The sequence below is a fragment of the Lagenorhynchus albirostris genome, chromosome 7, assembly GCF_949774975.1.
Source record: "Lagenorhynchus albirostris chromosome 7, mLagAlb1.1, whole genome shotgun sequence".
Taxonomy (NCBI): domain Eukaryota; kingdom Metazoa; phylum Chordata; class Mammalia; order Artiodactyla; family Delphinidae; genus Lagenorhynchus; species Lagenorhynchus albirostris.
In genome coordinates, this window is record NC_083101.1 from 10,410,888 (window position 1) to 10,438,248 (window position 27,361).

Here is a 27,361-nt window from a genome sequence, read left to right on the forward strand (position 1 = left end):
TACAACCACCAATATACTCAATTCCCTTTAGCAGTTAGCCAGATATCACTTTTCTAAATCTCAGAAAAAGTAGAGTTGCAAAGGTTACTCCATCAATCAAGGGTGAGGCTGAAGCTAAGAGCTCTGTTTTTAATGGATATGGACAATGGTATATACAGAAAATTTGCTTGAAATTATACATAGCTGTAATGTGGTGGAATGGTGATTTCTATCTTTATAATGGACTAAGGTAATCTAAAGAAGGGTCAGTGTTACAGCAGTATACAAATCCTTGTATACTGTATACAATACAATCCTTGTATACAATCCGTTGAAAGAGATGGATGATGCAACTTCTGTAGTAAGAATGGAGTCAACTCTGAGTCACCAGTATAACCTTGAGGAGCACTAAAGGAGATAGGAAAATTCTTGAGTACTGACTCCTAGGCTCAGCATCTTAGTCAACTGTGTGTAAGATGTTTCAGTGCTATTTGGACACAGTATTGTTCATACAAGTGAATCTCAAGAAAACATTTAGTGCAAAAAATACTAGAGTCATTAGCTCCTGACTATGATAAGTCCCATGAATTTTCTGTAATCATCTCAAAAATATTTTGTGTCAGGCCTCTGGCCCGTCTCTAGTAGGTCCCCCAAAAAGATTTGTTGAATAAATGAACTTCATTTTTAAAAATTGTTAAGAGCATTGGCTACAGAGTCAAGCTGACTTGGATATCCTAACTCCATCACTTATCAGCCCTATGACTTCAAGCTAGTTAACTAATCTCTTTTGGTTTCAGTTTTCTCATCTGTAAAATGTGAAATGCCAAGTATTGAACTGTAAGGACCAAAAGGCACAGGAGACAGACTAATGCTTGGCACATAGTAAGCCTGAAGTAAATAGCAGCGTTTATACTTTTTGCTACAAGAGTAAGGCTTTATCAAGACGTCTTTGTCTATCAAATGCGTTTAAGCACAGATCAGACCTTTTCCAGGAGTGAAGGTAAAAACATATCCAAAAAGGATGAGGAAGGCCTTGTAAATGATAATCTGATCCACAATGGGAAATGATGGGCAGGAAGAGGAAAGACAGGGCGTGACAAGCTAGGAAAATGATACATCCCAGGGTGGGAGTGATGGCATTAGTAAGCTCTTCAGGGGAGAGCTGCCACATGGGGAGGGGACTGCGGAGTCAATTACTTTGGCCAGGCCTGCCCTGGAACTTACCGTGGGGCAAGGCAATGTGGAGAGGCCTGGTATAGACAAAGATAGCGGGCCAGGGGGTGCCGGGGAAAAATAACTGGCTAGTAGGAGCCATGACTCGCGACCGGGCAGTGCCCAGACCAGGCCCCAGTCGAGGGCTGCAGCCCGGTGAGCAACAGAAGGCCCTGGGGCTTGTACACTCTAGTACCTGTAGTAGCTATGAAGGGCAGAGAAATTTGTTCTGAGGTGATCACAGCATCTACGCTGATACCTGCCTGCCTGGGACGGGATGGAGGCGAGGAGGAAGAAGAGCCGCTTCCATCGGGAGGGATGGAGGAAGGGCAGGCGGGCGGGCAGTGGAGAAGCAAGGGACCCAGGTCCCACTGCCTCGGGGGAATCAGGCACGCTGGACTGGCTCCGGCATCCTTAGGGCCCAGCGTGGAGGCGGGACCTCAGCGGTTACCGACGGAAACCGCCTCGGGGTGGGAGGTCGCGTCACGGACAGGCAGCTGCTAAACCAATGGAGCCGGAGCATGGGGCGGATGTTGCCTCCCATTGGTGGCTGTTGAGCGCGCCCAGCAGCCAATGAGTCAGCCCAAGGGGCGTCGCGGTGACGTTAGCTGCGGAGGAGGCCGCTTCGAATCCGCAGCGGCCAGCTTGGTGGCCTGGACCAATCAGCGGCCTCCAACGAGCAGGGCCTTCGCCAATCGGCAGCCTCCACGACGGGGCTGGAGGGAGGTTATATAAGCGGAGTAGGCAACGGCGCGGTCGACGCTGACTGAGCTCTCACGAGCGCGTCGAATTGGGGTTTTCGTGCGTGTGAGAGGTAGGTGCCGCGGCCTGCAGTTCCGTACCTGCCCTTCGCCTTGTACGCTGCTCCTCCTGACCCCGGGCTGTGTCGCCCTCAGCTCGGGCACCTCGGTGCGCTCTTGTGTTGCGGCCTGTGGCTGGTTTGCCTGCGAAGCCCTGCCTGCCTGCTGAGTGAGTGGACGACGGTGCTGGCAAGATGAAGCCCTCCCTGGTGGCTGCGGTGCTGCTGCTGATGCTCGGCGCGGCGCGGCCGGAGGAGGAGGACAAGAAGGAGGACGTGGGCACGGTGGTCGGTATCGACCTGGGCACCACGTACTCCTGGTAAGTGGGGTTTGTGGAAAAGGGGAGAATGGGGAGTGGCTTCCTGGGCTGCCGTGAGCGTCGCTGATTTCTTCTGTTCGGTTTTTCCGTCAGCGTCGGGGTGTTCAAGAACGGCCGCGTGGAGATCATCGCCAACGATCAGGGCAACCGCATCACGCCGTCTTATGTGGCCTTCACTCCTGAAGGGGAACGTCTGATCGGCGATGCAGCCAAGAACCAGCTCACCTCCAATCCTGAGAACACGGTCTTCGACGCCAAGCGGCTCATCGGCCGTACATGGAACGACCCGTCTGTGCAGCAGGACATCAAGTTCTTGCCTTTCAAGGTTCGACCTGGTTTTTCACTTCTAAATAGAAAGTGAGAGGAAAAAAAAAAGAAAGTGAGGGTGGTGGTGGGAGTATTTAGGATTAAGAAGTTACTGAAAAACAGTGCAGAGACGAGCAAAAAGGATACAGACATGGTGTATCTATAATTTTTATTTAATAGTTTCAGTGTGTTACAGAACTTAAGAAAGTTAGGTTGGCAAAGAAATTTCATGCGTAACTACTCTGTCCGCAGTAGTTTAGCATTAAGAGACTGGTTAAAACTGAAGAGGCTTGTAATTATCAGGCACCTATACTCCTTAAAGTGTTTCTGTTCACTATTCAGCTCCAAAGGACCAAAGTAAACCAAACTGGGGGGGAAGAAGTGGGTCTCAGACATTCCTCTTTTTAAAGTTTAAAATGTCATTGCTTCTACGTCTGAAAATAATTATTCTTTAAAATAGGTGGTTGAAAAGAAAACTAAACCATACATTCAAGTTGATGTTGGAGGTGGGCAAACAAAGACATTTGCTCCTGAAGAAATTTCTGCCATGGTTCTCACTAAAATGAAGGAAACTGCCGAGGCTTATTTGGGAAAGAAGGTAAGTATTTCTAGAACAATGTCGAGCAGTTTTATTATTACTATTCTTAATTGATTGTGTTGTGTTGATGCTTTCATCGTTTTAAAAATCTGAATGACATCCATGCATCAGTTTTAATTACTTGCGTGCTTTACTGTAGGCCAAACAAAATACTAGCGCCTTTCATGTGTTATCACTTAATGCTTGCAAATCCATGGGTATAAAATTATATATTATACCCATCTTAATAAAGCGATGGTTTGGCTGTAACTTAAATAAAGGTTAAGCCGTGTGATAAAATATGTTTAATTATCTTTTGTTATCATTTTAGGTTACTCATGCAGTTGTTACTGTACCAGCCTATTTCAATGATGCCCAACGCCAGGCAACCAAAGATGCTGGAACTATTGCTGGGTTGAATGTTATGAGGATCATCAATGAGCCGTAAGTGTTAAATTAAAAAATATGGCATATTTGCCAAATGGGGAAAGGTAGACTTAACTAAGTCATTTATTTTTTTTCTTTCTCATTCTCCTAACAGTACAGCAGCTGCTATTGCTTATGGCCTGGATAAGAGGGAAGGGGAGAAGAACATCCTGGTGTTTGACTTGGGTGGTGGAACCTTTGATGTGTCTCTTCTCACCATTGATAATGGTGTCTTTGAAGTCGTGGCTACTAATGGAGATACTCATTTGGGTGGAGAAGACTTTGACCAGCGTGTCATGGAACACTTCATCAAGCTCTACAAAAAGAAAACTGGCAAAGATGTTCGGAAAGACAACAGAGCTGTGCAGAAACTCAGGCGTGAGGTTGAAAAGGCCAAACGGGCCCTGTCTTCTCAACATCAAGCAAGAATTGAAATTGAGTCCTTCTATGAAGGAGAAGACTTCTCTGAGACCCTGACTCGGGCCAAATTTGAAGAGCTAAACATGGTATGTTCCTGTTTTTTGCTTTGCTAATGAGATCTAGTTAGACTGTCTGAGTTTGGGACAATGCATTTAGGTATTTTGACTATACCTGGGTACGACAGGCATCATCACAGTAATTTGTCACTTATTCTAGGACCTGTTCCGTTCTACCATGAAGCCTGTCCAGAAAGTGCTGGAAGATTCTGATTTAAAGAAGTCTGATATTGATGAAATTGTTCTTGTTGGTGGCTCTACTAGAATCCCAAAGATTCAACAACTGGTTAAAGAGTTTTTCAATGGCAAGGAGCCATCCCGTGGCATAAACCCAGATGAGGCTGTAGCGTATGGTGCTGCTGTCCAGGCTGGTGTACTCTCTGGTGATCAAGATACAGGTAAGCCGGTGTCACAGCATCTTCCATAGTGCTTCAGAGTATAATTAGCTGTTGCTTTAGAAAGCAATAGATTATGAGCAGCAAGCTCACACAACTAGTAAAGGGTACAGTGAGGTCAAGACCTGGCACAGTCTCAAGATCCTTAGCAACTATATTTAATTCATTGCTTCTGAAATGATTTTGCATAGAACCTAATCAAGTGGCAAGATGGAGAAGATGAAGTTGTATTGTTTGTGGGGTCTGCTTGGAATTGCTTCTGTGACTCCTGAATTAGAACTTAGCTTGATTAACTTACCTTTTTAGGTGATCTGGTATTGCTTGATGTATGTCCCCTTACACTTGGTATTGAAACCGTGGGAGGTGTCATGACCAAACTGATTCCAAGGAACACTGTGGTGCCCACCAAGAAGTCTCAGATCTTTTCTACAGCCTCTGATAATCAGCCAACTGTTACCATCAAGGTCTATGAAGGTAATTGCTTACATTTGTTAATACCATGGTATGTTTTTGAAGAGCTTGACTTCTTTTAACATACTCTATTGAAATGTCTAGGGAAAGAAATATCTGCTATTTTCAGGTGGGAGGGCCCTAATTTTTAACTAGCATTGAGTTTGGTAGAGCCAGTACTAAAATCTATTTCTTATCTAGCTATCTAGCACTCTTTCCCATTAAAAATACCTTCTGGGGGAATTCCCTGGCTGTCCAATGGTTAGGACTCCACGCTTCTACTGCAGGGGGCACAGATTCAATCCCTGGTCGGGGAACTAAGATCCCACATGCTGCGCGGTATGGCCAAAATAAGTAAATTCAAAAATACAAGAAGGACTTCCCTGGTTGTCCAGTGGCTAAGACTCTGCACTCCCAATGCAGGGGTCCTGGTTTCAATCCCTGGTCGGGGAACTAGATCCCTCATGCTGAAACTAAGAGTTCTCATGCCACAACTAAAAGATCCCTCATGCCACAGCTAAGAGCTGGTACAGCCAAATAAATAAATTAAAAAGATAAATATTAAAATACAAGAACAGGGCTTCCCTGGTGGCGCAGTGGTTGAGAGTCTGCCTCCCGATGCAGGGGACACGGGTTCGTGCCCCGGTCTGGGAGGATCCCACATGCCGCGGAGCTGCTGGGCCCGTGAGCCATGGCCGCTGAGCCTGCGTGTCCGGAGCCTGTGCTCCGCAACGGGAGAGGCCACAACAGTGAGAGGCCCGCGTACCGCAAAAAAAAAAAAAAAATACAAGAACAAGTAAAGGGTTCATACTGCTGTAAAGTAGATGAAATTCAATTAAGAGTTACTAGTAACTTAACTCACTGTTCCTTTCCCAACACTGACCCACTTCTAGGCTGATAGAGTGCCCTTGACACTACAGGCACTAACAGAATGAAACGTAGGGATCCAGATGTACTAATGTTTGTCGGTAACAGCTAACAAAGTTTTTTGTGTGTGACTTCTAGGTGAACGACCCCTGACGAAAGACAATCACCTTCTGGGAACTTTTGATCTGACTGGAATTCCTCCTGCTCCCCGTGGGGTTCCACAGATTGAAGTCACCTTTGAGATAGATGTGAATGGCATTCTTCGAGTGACAGCTGAAGACAAAGGTACAGGCAACAAAAATAAAATCACAATTACAAATGACCAAAATCGCCTGACACCTGAAGAAATTGAAAGGATGGTCAATGATGCTGAGAAGTTCGCTGAGGAAGACAAAAAGCTCAAGGAGCGCATTGACACCAGAAATGAGTTGGAAAGCTATGCCTACTCTCTAAAGAATCAGATTGGAGATAAAGAAAAGCTGGGAGGTAAACTTTCCTCTGAAGATAAGGAGACCATGGAAAAAGCTGTAGAAGAAAAGATTGAGTGGCTAGAAAGTCACCAAGATGCTGACATTGAAGATTTCAAAGCTAAAAAGAAGGAGCTGGAAGAAATTGTTCAGCCAATTATCAGCAAACTCTATGGAAGTGCAGGCCCTCCCCCAACTGGTGATGAGGAACCAGCAGACAAAGACGAGTTGTAGACACTGCTCTGCTAGTGCTGTAATATTGTAAATAACTGGACTCAGGAACTTTCGTTAGGAGAAAATTGAGAGAACTTAAGTCTCGAATGTAATTGGAATCTTCACCTTGGAGTGGAGTTGAAAATGCTATATAGCCCAAGTGGCTGTTTACTGCTTTTCATTAGCAGTTGCTCACATGTCTCGGGGTGGGGGGCAAGGAAGAATTGGCTGTCATCAAAAGTGGGTAAAAAAGCTGGGTTAAGGATGTGTGTTCACCTTGAAAATGTTCTATTTAACAATTGGGTCATGTGCATCTGGTGTAGGAACTTTTTTCTACCATAAGTGACACCAATAAATGTTTGTTATTTACACTGGTCTAATTTTTGTGATAAGCTAATTAGGTTAGTCATTTATTTTAAGGTTAGAGTCTCGGGTTGAGGGGAGTGTTTGGCGTTTTGAGGTAAGGAAAACACTTTTTTTATTCAGTCATTTCTGGAAATCTGCCTAACCTAATCTAAGAAAAGGGGTGGGAGGTTCATCCATATCCTTAACCAGGCAAGGGCCACTTTACAGGGCCCAAGGATGGAGTTTCCTCAGCATAATTGAAATTTCCTATTTCCCCTTACCTTTCAAAACCTTCTGGTGGCTTTTTAGTACTAATGATGCTTTATACCTGCTTGGATTCCTTTGAGATTTGATAGAGTGATGGATCACTAATGATAACGTTACACACCTGGATTCAATTCATAATTTTAGAATGTGAAGGTATATTTTTGAACCTCAGCTATGTCGATCTCCGTCTCAGTGGTACAGGAGTGGGATCTAGAATGGTGACCTACATTTAGCCCTACTAAAGTTTAATAAGTATGGTCAATAAAGGGCAGGCTATCATGCTAGCATGAAATCCAATTCAGCCCAAGGATAGGTATTTTATAGATGGGCAACCTGCTGGAAGGTTAACTTGCAGAACTAGGACCTGACAGTGTGATAGTTTTACTCTGAGGCCTGGACCTCTGCTGCATTGCCCAAAAGCATTTGGACAGAGGGTCTTCAGGCCAACGTCCATACAAACGTTAAAAATGACCTGCAGGGCTTCCCTGGTGGCGCAGTGGTTGGGAGTCCGCCAGCCGATGCGGGGGACACGGGTTCATGCCCTAGTCCTGGTCCGGGAGGATCCCACACGCCTCGGAGCGGCTGGGCCCGTGGGCCATGGCCGCTGGGCCTGCGCGTCTGGAGCCTGTGCTCCGCAACAGGAGGGGCCGCAACATTGAGAGGCCCGCATACCGCCAAAAAAAAATGACCTGCAGTGCTATGTGCAGTGGGATAGGGCATAGTGGGGACAGATAAGGGCCAGTGGCTCTCAATACCAAGAGCCAACAGTCTGCACTTCTTTCTGAGGAGCAGCTCATGAATATTAAAAACACTTCAGCTTGTGAATGTCCACTCCCTAATTTCTACAGCTTTTGTTGTATCTAGCAATTAGGATTTCTGCAACATTTTTGTGATTAGTATTCTTAACAATCAGCCAATCTATTAGTTACCTGGGTTGTATTGCTGGTAAAACTCTTTATATGATAGAGGTTTTTGCCCTGGGCTATCCAGTTCATCTCTTTACCTACCAAAGTAGGTAAAAGCCAGAGGGATATATAGTGCAGAAGATTTTGGAGGTATGAAACAACTAAGGTTTCATTTAACTTTTCTGAAAGTAATTGACATCTAAAAGTAGTAAAAATGTGGTTTTATTAATCAACTACAGTCACAATACAATCATTATAGATTTCCCCTTCTGTATTCATCCCACCAAACACAAAACAGAGTAGTGTGTCAGTCTGACCTTCTTCGTGAGAGTCACCACCTTGGGTTACTCCTTTCTCAGTGGAATCCCCTTTCTCAGCAGCACAGTTTAGAGTGGCAGAATTTGAATCTTCTTTCTCAGAAGTACATGTCACTGGCCATGGAATGATACACATGGAATGGTCCAATCGTCCAGGGGGTAGAAAAGTATCAAATTTAAGCAAGGTCCAATGCTGCTTTTCTATTTTGGAAAAAAAAAAAAAAAGAAAAGGGTCTGTGTTAAGAAATTTCCAGAAATGCTCTGTGATGTGCTGTATCACCTGAGCCCTAACAGAAACAGGAAATAAAAGGGAAAAACCCCTAATGGCACTGTTACTGCTTTGATGATGTCATTCCCTAAAAGTTTGGTTGTCATTCTTTCGGATTTAGATGTGGAGGGACCAAAATGAAAGACCAAAAAGCATTGTGATACTTATCAAAGAATGGTCACATTTGCTTAAAGACTCACAGTGAACAACACCTGCTCACCTATGTGATACTGGTACATTGTGCTCAGGGCTCCAGTGGGAGTCATCCCTCCAAAGATATACAGGCGCTTTCCTACAGCCACCGCTGAGTGGGCAGCACAGCCTGTGGGAGCTGCCCCCGTGGGACTTAGCTTCTGCCACTTCATGTCACCTGCCAAGAGATAGAAAGTGTTTAGGTACAACATGGCCTAGACTGTGGTTGCCAACTTAACCTGTCAGACTCCTGCAGTTTGCAAACCAATCACTGAACTTCATTCACTGAGAGCTCTGAGAGATCCTATAGCAAGGTTTGGTGTGCACAAAAATCACTGGGGGAGCTGAAATTCTGTTTGGCTAGTCCAGGGAGGGAGGGAGGGGCTCAGTAATCCATAAGTTTAACAAGCATCCCAGGTGATTCTGATGTGGGTGGTCTTTGGAGCACACTGAGGAATGTGATCCAGTCTTTGGTGACCATCACCAGGTTCCAACTGTGTGTGTGTGTGTGTGTGTGTGTGTGTGTTTTGTGTGTGCAAGCATGCCTGTATGTGCACACACGTGCATGTTTGAAATACAGTTCCTTAAAAAGCAACTTTGTGAGTACTGGCTAGACACTTTAAGTATCTTGCTTACTTCATTCTCTTAATAGCGGTATGCAATTGCTATTACTTCTGCCTACCTTCTTTCTTCTTAAAGATGAAGAAATAGGATTAGAGAGGGAAAGAGACTTGGAGATCCCACAGCTAGCAGGTGGCAGAGCTAGAATTGTACTCAGGTCTGACTCCAAAACCTGTGTTCTCTATGCTGTAATGTGCTGCCTCAGCACCTATTTCCAACCTATTTCTGCAGGTAGTTGCAACTTTTCAGACAAGAATTTAAATGAGGCAGGATATCGCTGGATTTTAGGTTTTAGAGAACTACCTGGGCTGGAAAGGAGGAAAAATAGTTAGGAAGTAGTTCCTTGCATAAGAGAAAAGGACTTTCTTTTTTAAAATAAGCATTAAGGGACTTCCCTTGTGGTCCAGTGGTAAAGAATCCACCTTCCAATGCAGGGGACGCAGGTTTGATCCCTAGTCAGGGAACTAAGATCTCACATGCTGTGAGGCAACAAAGCCCATGCGCTGCAACTACTGAGCTCGCACGCCTCAACTAGAGAACCCCCGTGCCACAAACTACAAGAGCCCACGCTCTCTGGAGCCCGTGCATCACAACTAGAGAAGAGAAAACCCACACGCCACAACTAGAGAGAAGCCCGTGCACTGCAACGAAAGATCCCACATGCTGCAATGAAGATCCTGTGTGCCTCAACTAAAACTCAAGGCAGCCAAAAAGCTAAATTAAAATAAAAATTTTTTAAGAAAAAATAAAATAAGCATTAAAACTCTGTTTGACTTCTTGCAAGGAATGCTTCTGTGAAGATATTTTCCATCTGTCAGTTCAAGGCAGGGGTCCAGCAACTCAGAGTTGGAAGGGAGAATCACCCAGTCCAGCCAAATATCCTAGGCAATGCAGGAATCCCAGCCAGTATCAGCTGGCCTCAGATGTCACCAAACCAGAGAACCTATTGTTTGGCAAGGTAGCCCGATACATTGCACAGCAGTTCTCATGCATTCTGCCCATAATTCCAATTCCTGTCGTCTGGAGCAACGCAGAGCATATTCATTTGTTCATCTGTCCACCTTTTTAAAAAAATATTTTAAATTTTTTGGCTGCACTGTGCGGCATACAGGATCTTAGTTCCCCAACCAGGGATCGAACCCATGCCCCCTGCAGTGGAAGCACGGAGTCTTAACCACTGGACCACCAGGGAAGTCCCTATCTGTCCACTCTTAACAGATATGCACTCATCACTCAAGACCTGCCAGACACCGTGCTCAATGCTGGAAATACACTGGCGGAAAAAAAGAGACAAAGTCTCTGCCCTAAAGGAGCTCATAGTCTGCAAGAATGATCCAGAAAGAGTCCAGGCTCTCTAGGGCACATCAGCCCTTCAGACTTAAAGACAATTCTCATATTATCACTAACTTTCCTTTTCTCAGTGTTCTTAACAATTTAGCGTGACAGTTCTGGTTGTCCACCTCCAGACACACTCTAGAAGTTATCCATGGGGTTAATGGGTACTGCTTGAAAGAAATCCAGTCGGGAAACACAAAGCATAATGAATTTTAATGAAAGAGCAGGGTTGTTGGAAGGATAAGAAATAATGAATGGGTAGGTACATGGCAAACAGAAATACCTGCTTTTATTGTTATTATTATTTCTTATTATTATTCAGGCCACATTTCACAGAATCTAGTGAAGATTCTGCTGGCTGGTCAAGAGCAAGGCTCTAGTCAATCAAAGCTATTTTATTCAATCTTAAGCAGACAAGCCCCCATGCCCTCCACCCTACTTACTGATATCAATGCAATGGAGATCATCATAGAAGCTGTCCTCTGCCAAGCCTCCATGGATGAAGAGCTTTGTCCCTGCTGCCACCATCACATGACCATGCCGGGGGGATGGAGGTTTTCCAAGTGTCTCTGGTTGTGACCAGGTCAGGGTATCTAGAAAAATAAATTCAGTGACGTTAGATGACAAAGCTATGAAGCAAGAACCCGAGAAATATACCAAGCCTCACCTCCCAGTAAGCAGAGATGCTCCAAGCAGAAAGGGACCTGGGGGGTCATTCACTGCAACTTGCCAACCCAACCCAGGCCTCCCTCCATCCACAGCCTTTACAGCCTCTACTGGTACACATCCAGGGCTGGAGAATTCACTGCCTAATATGCCCGCCCCTTCTACTGGGCAATAAGGAACCACTTCTTGCTTTGAATTAAAAAAAGACCTCCCTTAAGTTTCTTCAACCTAGAACTGCCACAGATTAAAAAGAATGAATCTACTTCTTCTGGGACAGGCCTTCAGAGTTTTCTCTTTTTTTTTTTTTTTGGGTTTTCTCTTTTTTAAGACAATATTCTTAATTGATTTGCTGGAAGGGTGGAGAAAAAAATAGACTACTTTTAAAGTTAGCAGGGCCTCCTGAAGTGGTTGTATAGGATAATGGTTAGAGCATGGGATTTGGAGTTAAAACCAGGTTATTTCATTGAATAACTATGTGGCCTTGCACCAGTTACTTCTATAAGCTTCAATTTCTGTAGTTGTAAAATGAGGAGAAATTACCTGATAATACCTACCTCTCAGGGTTGAAGCGTGGATTAAATGAGATAATATACGGAAAGCACAGGCACAGAGAAAGTACTCAATACATGAGAGTTATTAATATGGGTATGATCCAAATAGTGCAGATGTATTTTACGTGTTGAAAACCCTTCATATCTTCAAAATTGTACATATACAGAATTCAGGAAAATTAATCATTTCAACATACCAGATAAGTCTTAAAGGAGTGCTACAAAAATTATCTGAGACAAAAGCCTGCCAAACAACTTATCTCTGAATTACCATTTGTGACATGCCTGAAGGTTGTTCAAGGAGCCCCTAGAGTCCCAAAGAATACAATTTGAAATAATCAGAAAAAGTTTATGCATAAATATGTTTACCACAGCATTGTTTGTAATAGAGAAGAATTGGAAATAGCCTAAGGCCATCAACAGGTGAATGGGTGAGTTATTGCTACAGTCATGATAGAATACTATGTATTCATTAAAAACATTGAAAGAACTTTGTGATTACAGGGGAAATGCTTAAGTGAAAAATACAGGATACAAATAGTACACCTAGAATTATCTCTGCTATTTAAAAAAAAAAACCACCATAGTTGTACTGAAATGTTAACAATTTTGGGGTGTACACCAAAGTACATCAAAGTTGTACTGAAATGTTAACAATTTTGGGGTGACAGTATTTTATATACATATATATTTTTTTCTCTTACAGTTTTATATATTCAAAACCAATATTATTAAAAAATTTAAAACCGCTTTAAAAGAATCACACAGTTCATTCTTTCTGGATAAAGTCATACTGTGACATGTCTTAATTCTTAAACTTTTTAAGTTTGAAATTTTGCTTATTGCCTTTTCTCAAAAAAGGCTGCAAAAACACACATGAAAATTATTTTTGTCACATGCTATTTGTGACATGAATATTTGTGCTATGAATATTTGTAAAGTATTCATAAATGCCCACTAGTAAGAGGAAGAAATGTAAATAAATACTACTTAGACAAAAATTTGGCAAGAGGTCTCACAATTTTAAATGTTCATACCATTTTGACCCTACGTAATTCCACTTCCTAGCATCTAGTTCATACTAAATGTTGTAACATGTACAGAAATTAATGTATATATTCACTCTAACACTGTCAGCAAAATGTCAGTCAATGGGAAAATGACTGAATGAATAGGGATTCCCACAGAAAGATATGCTTTGCAAGGAAATTTCTGACTTAGGAAAGATCCATGATGTGTGATTAAATGAAGGAATAATAATGATAATACAGTGATTATTTATTAGGTGCTTCCTATGTGTCAGGCACTGTGCTATGCACTGTATCACATTATCTCATTTAATCTTTCCAACTCTTTGTGGTAGGCACTATTACTATCTCTATTTTACACACTAGAGAGATTAAGAAATTAGTCTTAAGTAATACAGAAACTAGATGTCAGATCTGGTCTTGAGTTCCTGTCCTATGGCTTCAAAGTTTATACTTTTGACTAGTACTAAGATCTACCCTTAGACCTGCAAAAGTAAGAGGCAGACCAACATTTATAATTTAATAATTCTATGTGTGTGTTTTAAAGTTTTCATATAATTTCAAAATCCATAGAAAATTCATAGATGTTCATAAACACATGTGCATATGATTTATAATTGCACAGAAAAATCTGGAGGTAGACATTAGGAATGGCTAACAGTGTTTACCTCTGTCTGGGGAGTAGGAAGGAAAGGTGTAAGGGGCAACATTTTACTTTTTTGTTTTATAAACTATACTGTTTAAATTTTTTTAATTGATCAAATTATTCCTTTTTAAATGCAAATTTTGCTATGGGTAGAAGATATCAGCTAAGAGATATACTGCAGAAGTCTAGAAGTGAGACACACAGCCAGGTTGTCATATTCTAACCTCTGCTTCCTACATCGGGTAAGCTGCAGGCCGGGGTAACCCCAACCAGGTAAGTGGCAGCCCCAGGGTTCCCCCGAGTCCATACTTGCATCAAACACATGCAGCTTCACATCCTGCACGGGCTGGGCGCCTCTCTCTCCGCCCCCAAAGACATACAGCTGGTTTCCGATGGTTGCCGATGACGTGTGGAATGTTCTTGGGGATGGTGGTGGGCTGGTCACCTTTGGCATAGTCCAAGTCCTCGTTTCTGGTCCACAGAGAAGGTAGGTATCTAAAACATCCAGGCTGAGGGGCCTCTGACATCAACTCTGGGGCTGGGCAAGGTCACTTTGCAAACCCCAATCCTTAAGGCAGACAGTGTAGGTCTAGGCGGGGATCTCATGCCACCAAATTCAAGGAGGGGTAGGGGGCAACACTTAGAGTTTGCCCAGATAGACCCAAATTCCCAAGATTGAAAAGCCACAAGTACAATTAAGAATGAGGCCAGTTTGTTTTTGGAGGCCTTCAAACATCCTCTCTGAACCCTCTTCCCCTTTGATGACTGACTACCCTGCCCTGTGCCCATTCAGAGGAGCCCAACAGCTGCTAAAATTCATTCCCACTAGATGCAAGAAACTAAATGTGCCAAGTTTCTCAGGATATGTGGCCATTAAAAGAAAGTAGACAATATTATTACAGTTTCAGTAGTAGCAGTAATTGTCCCTACTACACAGTAAGTACTAAATAAATACTAGTTTCCTCATTTTACAGATAAGGAATTGAAGCATAGACAGATTAAGTCACTCATTTAAGGTTACATGGCTAGTAAATGGCTGAGTTGGGATTCAAATTCTGTTTCAACACCACCAAGATCTATGTATTTTCCACTCTTCTGACTTGAGAATAAAATTTCACCACGTGGGTAGGTGGACAGAAGCTTATTTCTTTCCAGAATGAAGCATGAATTTTATAGAAACACAAGCAGTAACTGAGCACCTCCCTTGTGCGGAATCATTGCCCTGAGCACTCTGCCATCCCCAACATCCTCAGTCAACCCTGGGAGGCGGACGGAAAGTATCTCCACTTTGCAGATGAGGGAACTGAAGCTCAGAAAGTCTAAATCCTTTCTCCCAGGTCACAGTGTTAGTGAGTAGGAGAGCAGGGCTCTGAACACAGATCTGTCAAAACTCCCATACTTATTCCACTACAACACACCAGGAATTCTTCCTCCCTCCCTTCTTCCTTCCCTCCTGTGCCACATGGCTTGTGGGATGTTAGTTCCTCAATCAGGGATTGAACCTGACCCCACGGCAGTGAAAGTGCCAGGGAATTCCCAGGAATTATTTCTTGACTGGGAAATTCTGTGCCTTTTGTAAAGGTCTTCATTCAGTAATACAAAGTGGCGCACGAAGCATGTGTAATATGTGTAGGACTCAAAACATGAACCTGGAGACCAAACAAGTCTCAGCCTATATCCAAAACATAATGGGGACTTCCCTGGTGGTCCAGTGGTTAAGATTCCACACTTCCACTGCAGGGGGCACGGGTTCGATCCTTGATTGGGGTACTAAGACCTGCAAGCTGCATGGACAAAAAAACAAACAAACCCCAAAACAAAGCATAATGTAATTGTCTCTATAGCTACAGGTCTTGGGTAGTTTTTGGATTTTAGGGGGAGTTAGAAGGGGCACAACCTCCAAGTTCAGAAGATCCTGGGATCCTGGTGTGGCTACCAAGCCAAATGTTAGCACAAATAATACGAAAGGAGTCCTAAGCCAGCTGAGGGACTCGCCTTAGTAACAAAAGCAACTAATGATTCCCCTACATCTTTCATATTTCTTGGGCATGGTGTCAAACTATACTTTCTAGGAGAGAAAAAGGATCTGGTGGAAAATCAATTCCTTTGACAAAAGCTTTCCAAATTCTCACTATTTTATTTAAATAGATGCCATCATTGAAAATCAAAGGAACTGATCTCCATCCAATCTAGAACTGATTTCCATCTGTCGAACCATAGCTACATCAACCACAACAACAATTACTGAGCATTAAGTATGTGCCAGATTTGAGTTAATTTAAATTCTTGCCAAACTTAACAAGGTAGGAACTGTTACTATCCCAAAATGACAAAGACCAGCTGTTGTAAAAATAAATCTGTTATCGATAGAGGGAACTGGGCAAGAGTTGACTGTTACGTGAAAAATGTCCAGATTCCTAGTAATTAACAAAATGCATATTTAAACAATTAGATACAAGGAGGTTTTTGCCTATCAAATTAGCAGTGCTTAAAAATGATAAATTCGATACTGGTCAGGAGTGAAACAAGAACAATTAAACACAGTTGGAGAGAGGATAAGTTGAAAAAAATCTTTCTGGATAGGGAATTCCCTGGTGGTCTAGTGGTTAGGATTCTGGGCTTTCATCGCCGTGGCTTGCGTTCAATCCCTGGTTGGGGAACTGAGATCCCGCGAGCCATGCAGTGCAGCCAAAAAGAAAAAAAGTTTAAAAAAAATCTTTCTGGAGAGCAATTTGATAGCATGTACTAAAATCCTTAAAGTCCAGTGTTTTATCCAGTTCTTTTATTTCTGGGCATGAGCTCTAAGACAATAATTCTTTTTTTTTAAAAACATGGAAGAACTTTTTTTTTCTTTTTATTTACTTATTTTTGGCTGTTTTGGGTCTTTGTTGCTGCGTGTGGGCTTTCTCTACTTGCAGCGAGCGGGGGCTACTCTTCGTTGCGGTGCGCAGGCTTCTCGTTGAGGTGGCTTCTCTTGTTGCAGAGCAGGGGTTCTAGGTGCACGGGCTTCAGTAGTTGTAGTGAGTGGGCCCAGTAGTTGTGGCTCGCAAGCTCTAGAGCGCAGGCTCAGTAGTTGTGGCACACGGGCTTAGTTGCTCCGTGGCATCTTCCCGGACCAGGGCTCGAACCCGTGTACCTTGCATTGGCAGGCAGATTCTTAACCACTGAGCCACCAGGGAAGCCCCTACCTAAGGCAATAATCTGAAATACAGTCAATGATTTCTGAACAAAGATGTTCAATGCTTTGTTATTTATAATGATAAAAATCTGAAGACAACCTATATGTTAAAAAAAAAAAAACAACCGGGGAATTATGGTATTGTCATAAAAATTGAGGGACTTCCCTGGTGGTACAGTGGTAAAGAATCCACCTTACAAAGCAGGGGATGCGGGTTCGATCCCTGGTCAGGGAACTAAGATCCCACATGCCACGGGGCAACTAAGCCCTCGCGCCTCAACTAGAGAGTCCGCATGCCGCAAACTACAGAGCCCATGCGCCCTGGAGCCCGCGCGCCACAACTAGAGAGAGAAAACCCACACGCCACAACTAGAGAGAAGCCCATGCGCCACAACGAAAGATCCCATGTGCCGCAACTAAGACCCAATGCAGCCAAAAATAAATTAAATAAATTTAAAAAAATCTTTAAAAAGTGTGATTCAGCCATTAAAAATGATTTCAACAAAGCCTTATTAATAGGGAATTATTTCTGTGCTAATTATGAAATTAAAAAGATACAAGAGCGTAGTGGTGAAACAGGATGATCTCAGGTTTATAAAAATGCAGAGAAAAGACAGAAAGGAAGTACACCGAACTGTTATTAATAGCCTTAGGTCACAGGATCGTGGATGGCTTTTGTCCACTTATTTACATTTTCAAATATTTTACAATGAATACAAACTATATTTATAAAGAGAAAAACAACAACAAAAAATGTGTTTAACTGACAAAAAATCAGGTCCACCTCCCATGGGTGGTTCAGCAACATCCTCGCAGTAGTGATGTCCCCAAACTGCTTCCTCTATGATAAAACTGCCAGTGAGACTTGTCAGGAGCTTTGCACTTTCTGACTAAAAGAAACATACTAGGAGGATCTAGATCAGGGTTTCTTAACTTTGGCACTACTGACATTTTAGACCATATAATTCTTTATTGTGAGGGGCCTTCCTGTGCATTACAGGATGTATGGCAGCGACTCTGGCCTCTACCCACTTGATTCCCTGCCCCGAGGTGTGACATAGCCAACTGTCCCCTGGGGGGCACCATCGCCCCCATTTGAGACCTCCGATGTAGGTGATTTGGGTTCTAGCCTGCCCCAGTCCCTGGCTCCCTGGTGACTTTACGAAAGTCACTTCCCCTTGTGGGACCTGGGTTGCCCACTTGGCATAGCTTTTCTCTGAAGCCTCATCCAGCTTTGGCTTTTAAGAAATGGATAATTTGTACACGTTACAAGGAAAACAAAATGTAACTCTATTCTTTTCAGATTCTGCCAGAAGTTAAAATTTCTATTTTCTATGAGGTCAGCAAAGTTAAGCGGATTAGTCAGTACAATCCAAATGCGCTTTGGTACAGGTACTGGAATTGGATTTATTTATCCATTTTGGTAAATAAATAACCTTTGGCTACTTACCAGGATTCAGAACTTGTAGGCAATTTCGATTACCTGACTGGTCGGCACCTCCAAACACCCAGATGCTGTGAGGTGTGCAGGAGGGAACAAAGCTGGCATGCTCGTACCGGGGCAAGAGGCCCTCCGAGATGGTTAAATCCCACTGGTGTGTTCCTAGAAAACATTTCACCCGGTTCCTAGATTGGGGCTGCCAATGGCTTATACTGGTTGACAAACGTGGGGGAGGGTACTGAGGAGAAAAGGGTCAAAAGCATAAGTGAACAACCATCAGATCACTTAAAGGGAATGTGGTCAACCTCCAAAAATTTTTATATCAGACACTTGGTGGGGGGGCGTCTGACTCATCCATAAACACTCTTCTATGGGAACTGTCCCCACTCTCCCAACCCCAGGGATAGATCCCAGGAGACTTGGTTGTACTATACCTTGACTTTCTAGCCTTAACTGATAGGGTCAAAGGTAGTCACTGGACCCAAAATGGGCCAATCAGATCCTCTCTCCCAAGAATTTGGAATTCAAACAGATTTCTGGGTTTGGGTGGCCATCTTCTACCATGTGTGGCGAAGGAGAGAAAGCCAAAGTATGGGGAAGAGAAGAATGAAACATCTACATAAAGAAGCAGATCTCTCCAAAGAGAGTGAGGGAGGAAGTAGATGGTTTTTGACAGCTTTCTAATTCTTGCTTCCACTCTCTCCTGAGGCTAGGCCAAATCTTCTACCTTTGGATTCTCATTCTTTCTTTTTTTTTTTTGCTGGTTTAAGAGAGTTTCTATTACCTGCAAGTAAATGACTTCTGGCTAAAACAATTTCACAGACTTAATACCTGACTTATTAGTTATTTTAATTAGTAAACCACTTACATATGACCTTTACAGGCATTATCTTGTTACATCATTACAAGTGCCAAGTGAAGCAAGTTATTATCCCTGTTTTATGGGACACTGAAGTCCAGAGGGTTTAAGTGGTTTAGCCAGAGTCACAAAGCTAGTAATAGGTCACGAAAGAATTGTAACTGTACTAGACAGCAAGCTTCTTGAGAGCTGAAAGAGATTTAATTTACCTTTGATTTCTTAGTGCAGGGTATAGAAATTCAAATGCCTACAGAGGATTGGAGGAAATTGGAGAATGAGAGCCCCACTGATAGGTGGCAGCTCAGTTGCAAAAAACTGTCACCATGTAGACATACAGGCATACGGATGTCAGATCTTCCAAGATTATCAAGAGAGGCCAAACCACTTCAAGTTTTACATGTAGACTCTCCTGCACACTTGGTTAGTAAACAACTGAGATCAAAACAATACACAGGGGCATCCCTGGTGGCGCAGTGGTTAAGAATCCGCCTGCCAATGCAGGGGACACGGGTTCGAGCCCTGGTCTGGGAAGATCCCACATGCCACGGAGCAACTAAGCCCGTGGGCCACAACTACTGAGCCTGCGCTCTAGAGCCCGCCAGCCACAACTATTGAGCCTGCGCACCTGGAGCCCATGCTCCGCAACAAGAGAAGCCACCGCAATGAGAAGCCCATGCACCGCAACGAAGAGTAGCCCCCGCTCACCACAACTAGAGAAAGCCCACGCGCAGCAACGAAGACCCCACGCACCCAAAAATAAATAAAATAAAATAAATAAATTAAAAAAAAAAAACACACAACAGTAGACAGCAACATTACACACAGACCTAACAAAACATGTAACAAAACACCAATTTTCTTTTGCCATTGTGTGGTACATAGTAGTCACTCATTCATTCATCCAAATACTTATAAAGCACCTACTCTGTGCCAGGCCCTGTGGTAATGGCTGGGGATACAATGAGAAGCAATATAAAAGACAGACAACAAACAATCACATGTGAAAAGGGCTGTGAAGGGGGATAAAGATGGGAAAGTACAGGATACTATGGAAACACAGAGAGTGGTTGTGTCATTGTGATTTACATTAAGAAATACATATTTGGTCTTCATCTGTTCCAGGCACAGAGCTCTGAAAATCCCTGTGACGACCTAAGTGATAAGACTGATAAAGGTGTCTTTTATTATTGATAACAAATCCCCAGTCAACCACACCTGAGTTTATGTTAATGAGGTGACTTTTGGAAAGCCCCTAAGGATGGGAGCTGGTTGCCAGGGGAACTAACCATGACATTACGGGGTTAGAACTTTTCAGCCCCAGACAATGCCCCCTACCCCCAACTCTGGGGAGAGGAGAGAGTCACCAATGGTCATAACTTACTCAATTATCCCTCCATAAAAAAAGGAGGGGTTGCAAGAGCTTCCAGGCTGGTGAACCCATGGAGGTATTGCAAAGGTGGGGCACCTGGACAGGGCACGAAATGCCTCTTCCCACATACTTTGCCCTATGCATCTCTTCTATCTGGCTATTTTCCTGAACTCTGTGAGCCTCTCTAGCAAATTAATGGAACCTGAGGCGGGTGACATGGGAACCTTCCATTTATAGTTGGTCGGTCAGAAGCACAGGTGGACTTGTGATTGGCATCTGAAGGGGAGCAGGGAGAGTCTCGTGGACTGAGCCCTTCATCTGTGGAATAGGATGCTAATTCCAGGCAGAACTGAACTGAGTTGTAGGACGTCCAGCTGGTGTTGCAGAATTATTTGGTGTGGGGGAAAATCCCCACACATCTGTCAGTCAGAAGGGAAGTACGGAAGACTAGTGTTGAGAGGAGGCATGGGAATAGAGAAGGAAAACAGAAGAGTCTCTCCTTTACAGTGGCAGTGCCTAAACTAGTCCTAAACTAGTGGCAGATGTATCAGGGCAAGGTTCCTGATGAAAGTGTCATTTAACTGGGATCTGACAGATGAATAGTAGCCAGATGATAAGGAAAAGGAAGAGCCTTCCAAGCAGAGGGAACAATACGGTAAGTTCCCTACATACGAACCTTTGAGCTGCAAACTTTCAAAGATGTAAACGTGCATTCGCATGTCCAAATCACATAAGTTTGTTCACATGTCTGGCGTTATCTGTAAAAGTTGGGTACCTAGGCTAACTTTGTTGGACTTAAGAACAAATTGGATTGGCTTCCCTGGTGGCGGAGTGGTTAGGAATCCGCCTGCCAATTCAGGGGACATGGGTTCGAGCCCTGGTCCAGGAGGATCTCACATGCCGTGGAGCAACTGAACCCGTGCACCACAACTACTGAGCCTGCGCTCTAGAGTCCACGAGCCACAACTGCTGAAGCCCGTGCACCTAGAGCCCGCACTCCACAACAAGAGAAGCCACCGCAGTGAGAAGCCCGTGCACTGCAATGAAGAGCAGCCCCTGCTTGCCGCAACTAGAGAAAGCCCACGTGCAGCCCACGCGCAGCAATGAAAAAACCCAACTCAGCCAAAAATAATAAATTAAGGAAAAAAAAGAACAAACTGGACTTACGAGTGAGCTCTTGGAAAATAACTCATTCTTATGTAGGACATTTACTGTATATGCAAAGGGTTGGAGACCAAAAGAGTTCAAGGAACTGAAGGATATTCAGTGGAGCAAGTGTGGGTTTGGGGGAGCTAAGAAATGAAGTTGGGGATAGCCTGAAATTGGGGAGTGACATGATCAGATTTATATTTTAGAAAATACTCAGCTAAGTATGGAAAATGCAGTGTACATGAGGTAAACTTGGAAGCAGGCAGACCAGTGAGGAGGCTGTTGTAACAGTCTAGCTGAAAGATAATGATGCTTCGACTACAGTAGTAGCAGTGCAAATGGACAGACATGGATGAAAATAAAAGATATTTAGGATTTGGTGATTAATTGGCTACGTGGATAGAAGAGGTGGAGGCATCAATGCCTCCCAGAGAAATAGTTGATGAATGAATGGCTGGTTATCCAGGGCTCCATATGGGCTCTTTCCCCCAAATCAAGGAGGTCTTGGTTGGGTGGATATATTCCTGGAGTCTGTTGAGACCTTAGGGACCTCTCAGTGACATTCATTTTCTCAGAGAAAAACCCTACTGTCTGGTCTGAACTGATAGTCTTAGGAATGGTCATGGCCGGCAGCACAAAGTCCTGCTCTCTGGCCATATAGGGTATGTGCTCCGCAGCTGCTGGTCTTTTTTTTTTTCTGGCCACGCTGAGTGGCATGCAGGATTCCAGTTCCTCGACCAGGGATCAAACTGCAGTAGAAGTGCAGAGTCCCAACCACTGGACCGCCAGGGAATTCCCCACAGCTGTTGGTCTTACCCAGATCTATGGTGTGCACATCTGAGAAGCTCCTGTTTGGATCTGCTCCCCCAACAATGAAGACCTTCCCTCTCTCGGCATCACCAACAGGGGGTAAATATGAGCAGCTATGGCCAACTCGAGCACAGGGGCTGTCTCCAACCGGGGTCAAGGTGTACCTGCCAAAGGGAGGGTATATTCAGGAGGCCTGAGCAGAGAATAAATGCAGCAGTATATTCTTTGCATTCCTCATGGAACAGTCACCAGAATGAAGGGTCTTATAAATACACAGTCATTTTAGATCATGTCCAGCAAAGCAGCATTTTCCTAATTAATGAACAGTACCTTCCCTTTGCACATAACCTTTGACTTTTCAATTTTGTCACTACTTTCATCTCACATTAACTTAGTGGAGATGCCCTGGGCTAGTAACTGTCCCCATTTGGTAGAGGGGGAAACTGATACCCAGAAATGTCCAGTGTGTGTCCTGGCACAGGATGGTAGTTATGAACATGATTTGCAAATTCAGACAGACCTAGTTCAAGTCCCAGTTCAAGTGCTTTCTTGATGTGTGCTCTTTTGGAAGTCACTTTACCTTTCTTAACCTTAGTTTCCTCATTTGTAAAATGAAGACAGCAACAGTTCTCACCCGTGAAGAATGAGATGCAATCTTGTAACATGGCAGGAAGGACTCAGTTAATCATGGCTAGAGCTTTATGTGTAATCACATGAGAACAGCCCCAAAGCTCTTGCCACTAGCCAGTGATGCTTCCCTCTGCCATGTAATATTCTCCATCATTCACTGATTCTTTTTTTTTTTTAATTTAATTTATTTATTTTTGGCTGCACTGGGTCTTTGTTACTGTGCGCGGGCTTTCTCTGGTTGCAGTGAGCGGGGGCTACTATTCGTTGCAGTGGCTTCTCTTGTTGCAGAGCACGGGCTCTAGGAGCCCGGGCTTCAGGAGTTGTGGCTTGTGGGCTCTGGAGCGCAGGCTCAGTAGTTGTGGCGCACGGGCTTAGTTGCTCCACGGCATGTGGGATCTTCCTGGACGAGGGCTCAAACCCATGTCCCCTGCATTGGCAGGCGGATTCTTAACCACTGCGCCACCAGGGAAGCCCCATTCACTGCTTCTTAAGAGCTTTTCCAGATTACTCATAAAGCTCGACCTGATGGAAGACAAAACTAGGACTTTGAAAAATCAAATACAGGATCCATTCATTCTGTTCTGTAAAGTTATTCTGAATGCTGACTGAGAAAGCACACTTCTTCAAGCTTTCTGGTTGGAAAAGAAAGCTCTGCAGCTGTTTTTCAGGCCCAGTCTTATCTGTCCTCTCCAACATTTGGTACTCTCGGCTCTTCCCTCCTTCTCATACCTTTCTCCTGACCTGGCTTCCCCACACCCATTCCATTTGGTTCTCTATCCACCTGTCTGGCTGCACTTTCTGTTTCCTTCTCTGACTCCTTTCCCTCCAGCTTTCTCCCAATCCTCATGAGTTCTCTTCTCAGTCTAGGTTTGCTTGCCTGATCAATTTTATATGTACTGATGGCTTCAATTACCACCCATCTACCGTACATGTTCATCAGTGACTTTCAAATCTCTATTTCTTTTCCAGATCTCTCTTCTGATGTCCAGATTCACACATTCCACATTGTCACCTGAATGACTACTAACCACATACCATGCATGCTGCTAACTTCGCCACAACCCTGGATTCACTTAACTTGCACAAAACCCCTCTGGGGACAGTACTATTATCATCATCTGAGGTTTACAACTGAGGACCTGTGGCTTAGAAAGGTTAAATGACTTATTCAAGAGCACACAGCCATCCAGCTACATGGTGAATAAGACAAAAGAAGTCCCTGCCTTTACAGCCCTGACAGACTAGTTGGGAAGAAAAACACTAAACAGATAATTTCCAAATATCCATTTCATTTCAGTTGTGTTATAAAGGAGTACAGGATATATACAGGATATATAGTATGAGAACATATCACAGGGGGACCCTACCCTGTAAGGAGAGGTAGGTGGGGACAGAGGTGGTCAAAGAAGTCTTCCTGAAGGAGCCCCATTTGAACTGAGATCTGAAGTATGAGTAGAAGTTAGCTGGGCAAAGAGAGGGACAAAAGATGGGGGGAAAGGATGATCCAGGTAGAGGGACCAGCACATACAGTTCCTGAGTGGGACAGTGCAAGCCACATTAAAGGAAGAGAAAGAGAACAAAGGTTGAGTAACGGGACTTGAGGTTGGAAAGACAGGCAGGGACAGATCACGCAGGGCCCAGTGGGCCATTTTAAGGACTCTGGTTTTTATCCTAAGACCAATGGAGAGGCACAAAAGGTTTTAAACCAGGGAATGCCATGATCAGATTTATGATGTGTAGAGAGCAAGAGTGGACGCATGGAAGCCAGATCAGGGGCTCTCCTCCAAGGTCCTGCAGAAGCATTGCCTCCTCTCTACAGCCCTCTGTGCGTCCTGCTTCAGCACCGGTCACTGTTCCCCCACTACACTGAGACTATTCACCTTTGTACCTGCAGCACCTACACAGCGGCTGGCCCTGTCAGGCCAGTGTTAGTTGCTGAACGAAGGGTTGGTTGAACAAGCGCTCAAGAAATAGTGAAGCCAGTTTAATCCAAATCCAATTCCCTGAAAGTCTTACAAATGAGTTAGAGCTTGGGGGAAGACACAGTGTTGGAGCTGAGGATGCCAGATGGTCAGTGCCCTACTCTTCCTGGCAAATGGATTTTAATAAAATCAACATCTGCTCTGTGATAATTATTGCCCCACTACCTTTCCTCTGAAGACCTTCTCAGACAGTTTGAGTCTAATTACCAGAAACCGCAGACAGTTTCAACTCTACCCTTTTTCAAAGAGGATCAAATATGTTAGTAAAGTACTTATAAATGAAAAAAAAACTCATGTGTTTCTTTGTTTGAATCCTTCCTTACAGACCATGTTGCTTTCCTGGGCTTGTCTCCAGGCTCCAAGACTGGCAGCTGCTTCATGGTGTCCTATGCCTAAGAAAGAAAGGTACTTTTTAGACATTTACAATTATCTTCTACCTAAAAAACACAGCAAATCAGGTTACTTGCCTCTTTAAAAATTTTCCTGTTGATGTACCAATTTCTAGGGCCTGATTAATTTGAATAAGCATTACCAACCTTTTGATATAAACTTATATTTGGGAGGCAACTATGACACAACTTTCGTAATCCCATTACAGAGTTTTTTTGTTTTTTGCCTAAAGTTTTCTGTGTCCGTGGTTTTCATAGGAAGGGGTATATATCAAAATAATTTTCAGAGGTCATAAGGTATTTATGTTTATCAAAAGAAAACATTTTAAAAGGCCAAGAAATACTGAACTCTAGGATAAATCCTGGCCTCAGCATGACATTCAAAGCCTTGTGGTCTCAACCTTCTTTTCAGGAACTCACCACAATTTGTTGCTATATTGAACTGTTCTTACTATATTTGTTCCCCTAAAATGCCAGGTCCTTTCATAACTTGCATCCTGTGCTGCTTCCCTTACCTGAAATGTCCCTTCCCTTCTGGTCAACTAGAAAACTCCTAGTCAACCTCCAAAGCCCAGTTCAAATGTCCCCTCCTTAGTGAAACCTTCCCTGATTTGTTGCTTTCCACTTACATCCTCAAGTTACTTTATTCTCTACCTGAAGGTATCTATTAAGCTATCGTCATTGCAGGGATCACCCTGAATGTAATCATCTATTTAAAACTCTCTAGATTCTAGAATAAATTCCACTAGACTAAATTCCAAGCGAGCTGGGCCTCTCGGATTCATTCAGAGAACCAACCAAGAGGCCCGGCATAGAGCAGAAGTGAGGGATGAGTGAATGAAGAAAGAAAATGGATGAGGTTTCTGGGAGGTGAATGGATAAATCCAATCTTCAGCCTAAGTCACTAACTGCTGTCCCCAAAGCCTAAAGCTCAGTGGGGTTAACTTCACCTGGACCGGGACTTCCAGCAGTCGCCCCTGCCAGGTCCATCCCCCAGTCCCATCCCCGCTTGGCAGCGCTAGGGGATAGGAGACAGGGTCAGGAGAGAACAGGCCGATTCCTTTCCGTCAGTGTGGCTAGGCCGGAGCCAGAGGAGGTCTCCCGAGCGCTTTCCACCCAGCCCAACTCCACTCCCTTAAAGGATGAGGCACCCCCGCCCCACCCCGCCCGGGAACACTTCACACCGGGGTCCCAGAGCCCCCCCACCTCCGGACGGCATTACCTGCAGCGGCTTACGCCAGTCTTGGGGCCGTGGCTCCGCCCCAATAGGGGCGGTTCTTGGATCTTCGCCCCTCCTTCAGACCCCGGAAGAGCGCCCCGGCCAACCGCTCTCCACTCCCAGGGCCGGGTCCCCAGGGCGCGCCCTTGGAAGGGAGCCGGGAGGGGTCCTAGCGGCCTGGGTTCGACCTAGCTGTGTATTTCTCCAGAACTAAACTGGCCGGGTCGTCCTGGGGCCTGAGTAAGTAAGCCAGAGCTACTTGGAGACGACTTACAAGCGAAATGCCAGGGGTTGGGCATCCAGTTAGGTGACCCAAATCCCTTGGGCTATTTTAAAGGAGCTAGGATATTTTCAGTTCCAGCGGTTGTTAGAATGGTTTCTGAAAGGGAGAGTTGAGCGTGCTTTCCTAGGTGTGAAATTTCCCTACGTAGTCTTTTTTTTAAAAAATTAATTTATTTGGGTATGTGTCGGGTCTTAGTTGTGGCACGGAGGATCTTAGTTGTGGCCCGTGGGCTTCTCTCTAGTTGTGGCCTGCGGGGTTTTTCTCACTAGTTGTGGTGCGCAGGCTCCAGGGTGCATGGGCTCTGTAGTTTGTGGCACGCGGGCTCAGTAGTTGTGGCGCACAGGCTTAGCTGCCCCGCGGCATGTGGCATCTTAGTTCCCTGACCCGGGATCAAACCTGCGTCCCCTGCATTGTATGGTGGATT

At 44.2% G+C, this 27,361-nt stretch overlaps 2 protein-coding genes across 5 annotated transcripts; one reads left to right on the forward strand and one right to left on the reverse strand.

Moving 5' to 3' along the window:
* Positions 1 to 1,913: 1,913 nt before the first annotated feature.
* On the forward strand, positions 1,914 to 6,856 carry HSPA5 (heat shock protein family A (Hsp70) member 5). 2 transcript variants are annotated; one of them, XM_060154364.1, is made up of 9 exons: positions 1,914 to 2,005; positions 2,088 to 2,310; positions 2,404 to 2,635; positions 3,077 to 3,214; positions 3,525 to 3,637; positions 3,735 to 4,125; positions 4,256 to 4,493; positions 4,797 to 4,964; positions 5,946 to 6,856. In XM_060154364.1, exons 2-9 carry the CDS (start codon positions 2,186 to 2,188, stop codon positions 6,506 to 6,508), a joined length of 1,968 nt encoding a protein of 655 aa, XP_060010347.1. In that variant the 5' UTR covers positions 1,914 to 2,005; positions 2,088 to 2,185; the 3' UTR covers positions 6,509 to 6,856. The 2 variants fall into 2 exon arrangements, with proteins under 2 accessions (XP_060010347.1, XP_060010346.1); XM_060154363.1 differs by having other exon boundaries at positions 1,940 to 2,310.
* A 1,354-nt stretch (positions 6,857 to 8,210) lies between these two features.
* Positions 8,211 to 26,725, reverse strand: RABEPK (Rab9 effector protein with kelch motifs). Of its 3 annotated transcripts, XM_060154365.1 has the most exons (8): positions 26,658 to 26,725; positions 25,374 to 25,438; positions 22,441 to 22,598; positions 18,257 to 18,409; positions 13,938 to 14,099; positions 11,181 to 11,330; positions 8,810 to 8,959; positions 8,211 to 8,522 (listed from the first exon to the last, which is right to left on the reverse strand). In XM_060154365.1, the coding sequence occupies exons 2-8, from the start codon at positions 25,424 to 25,426 to the stop codon at positions 8,230 to 8,232; spliced, it is 1,119 nt and encodes a 372-aa protein (XP_060010348.1). In that variant the 5' UTR covers positions 25,427 to 25,438; positions 26,658 to 26,725; the 3' UTR covers positions 8,211 to 8,229. The 3 variants fall into 3 exon arrangements, with proteins under 3 accessions (XP_060010348.1, XP_060010350.1, XP_060010349.1); XM_060154367.1 differs by lacking the exon at positions 18,257 to 18,409; XM_060154366.1 differs by lacking the exons at positions 22,441 to 22,598; positions 26,658 to 26,725 and having other exon boundaries at positions 18,257 to 18,485; positions 25,370 to 25,438.
* Between the last annotated feature and the right edge of the window lie 636 nt (positions 26,726 to 27,361).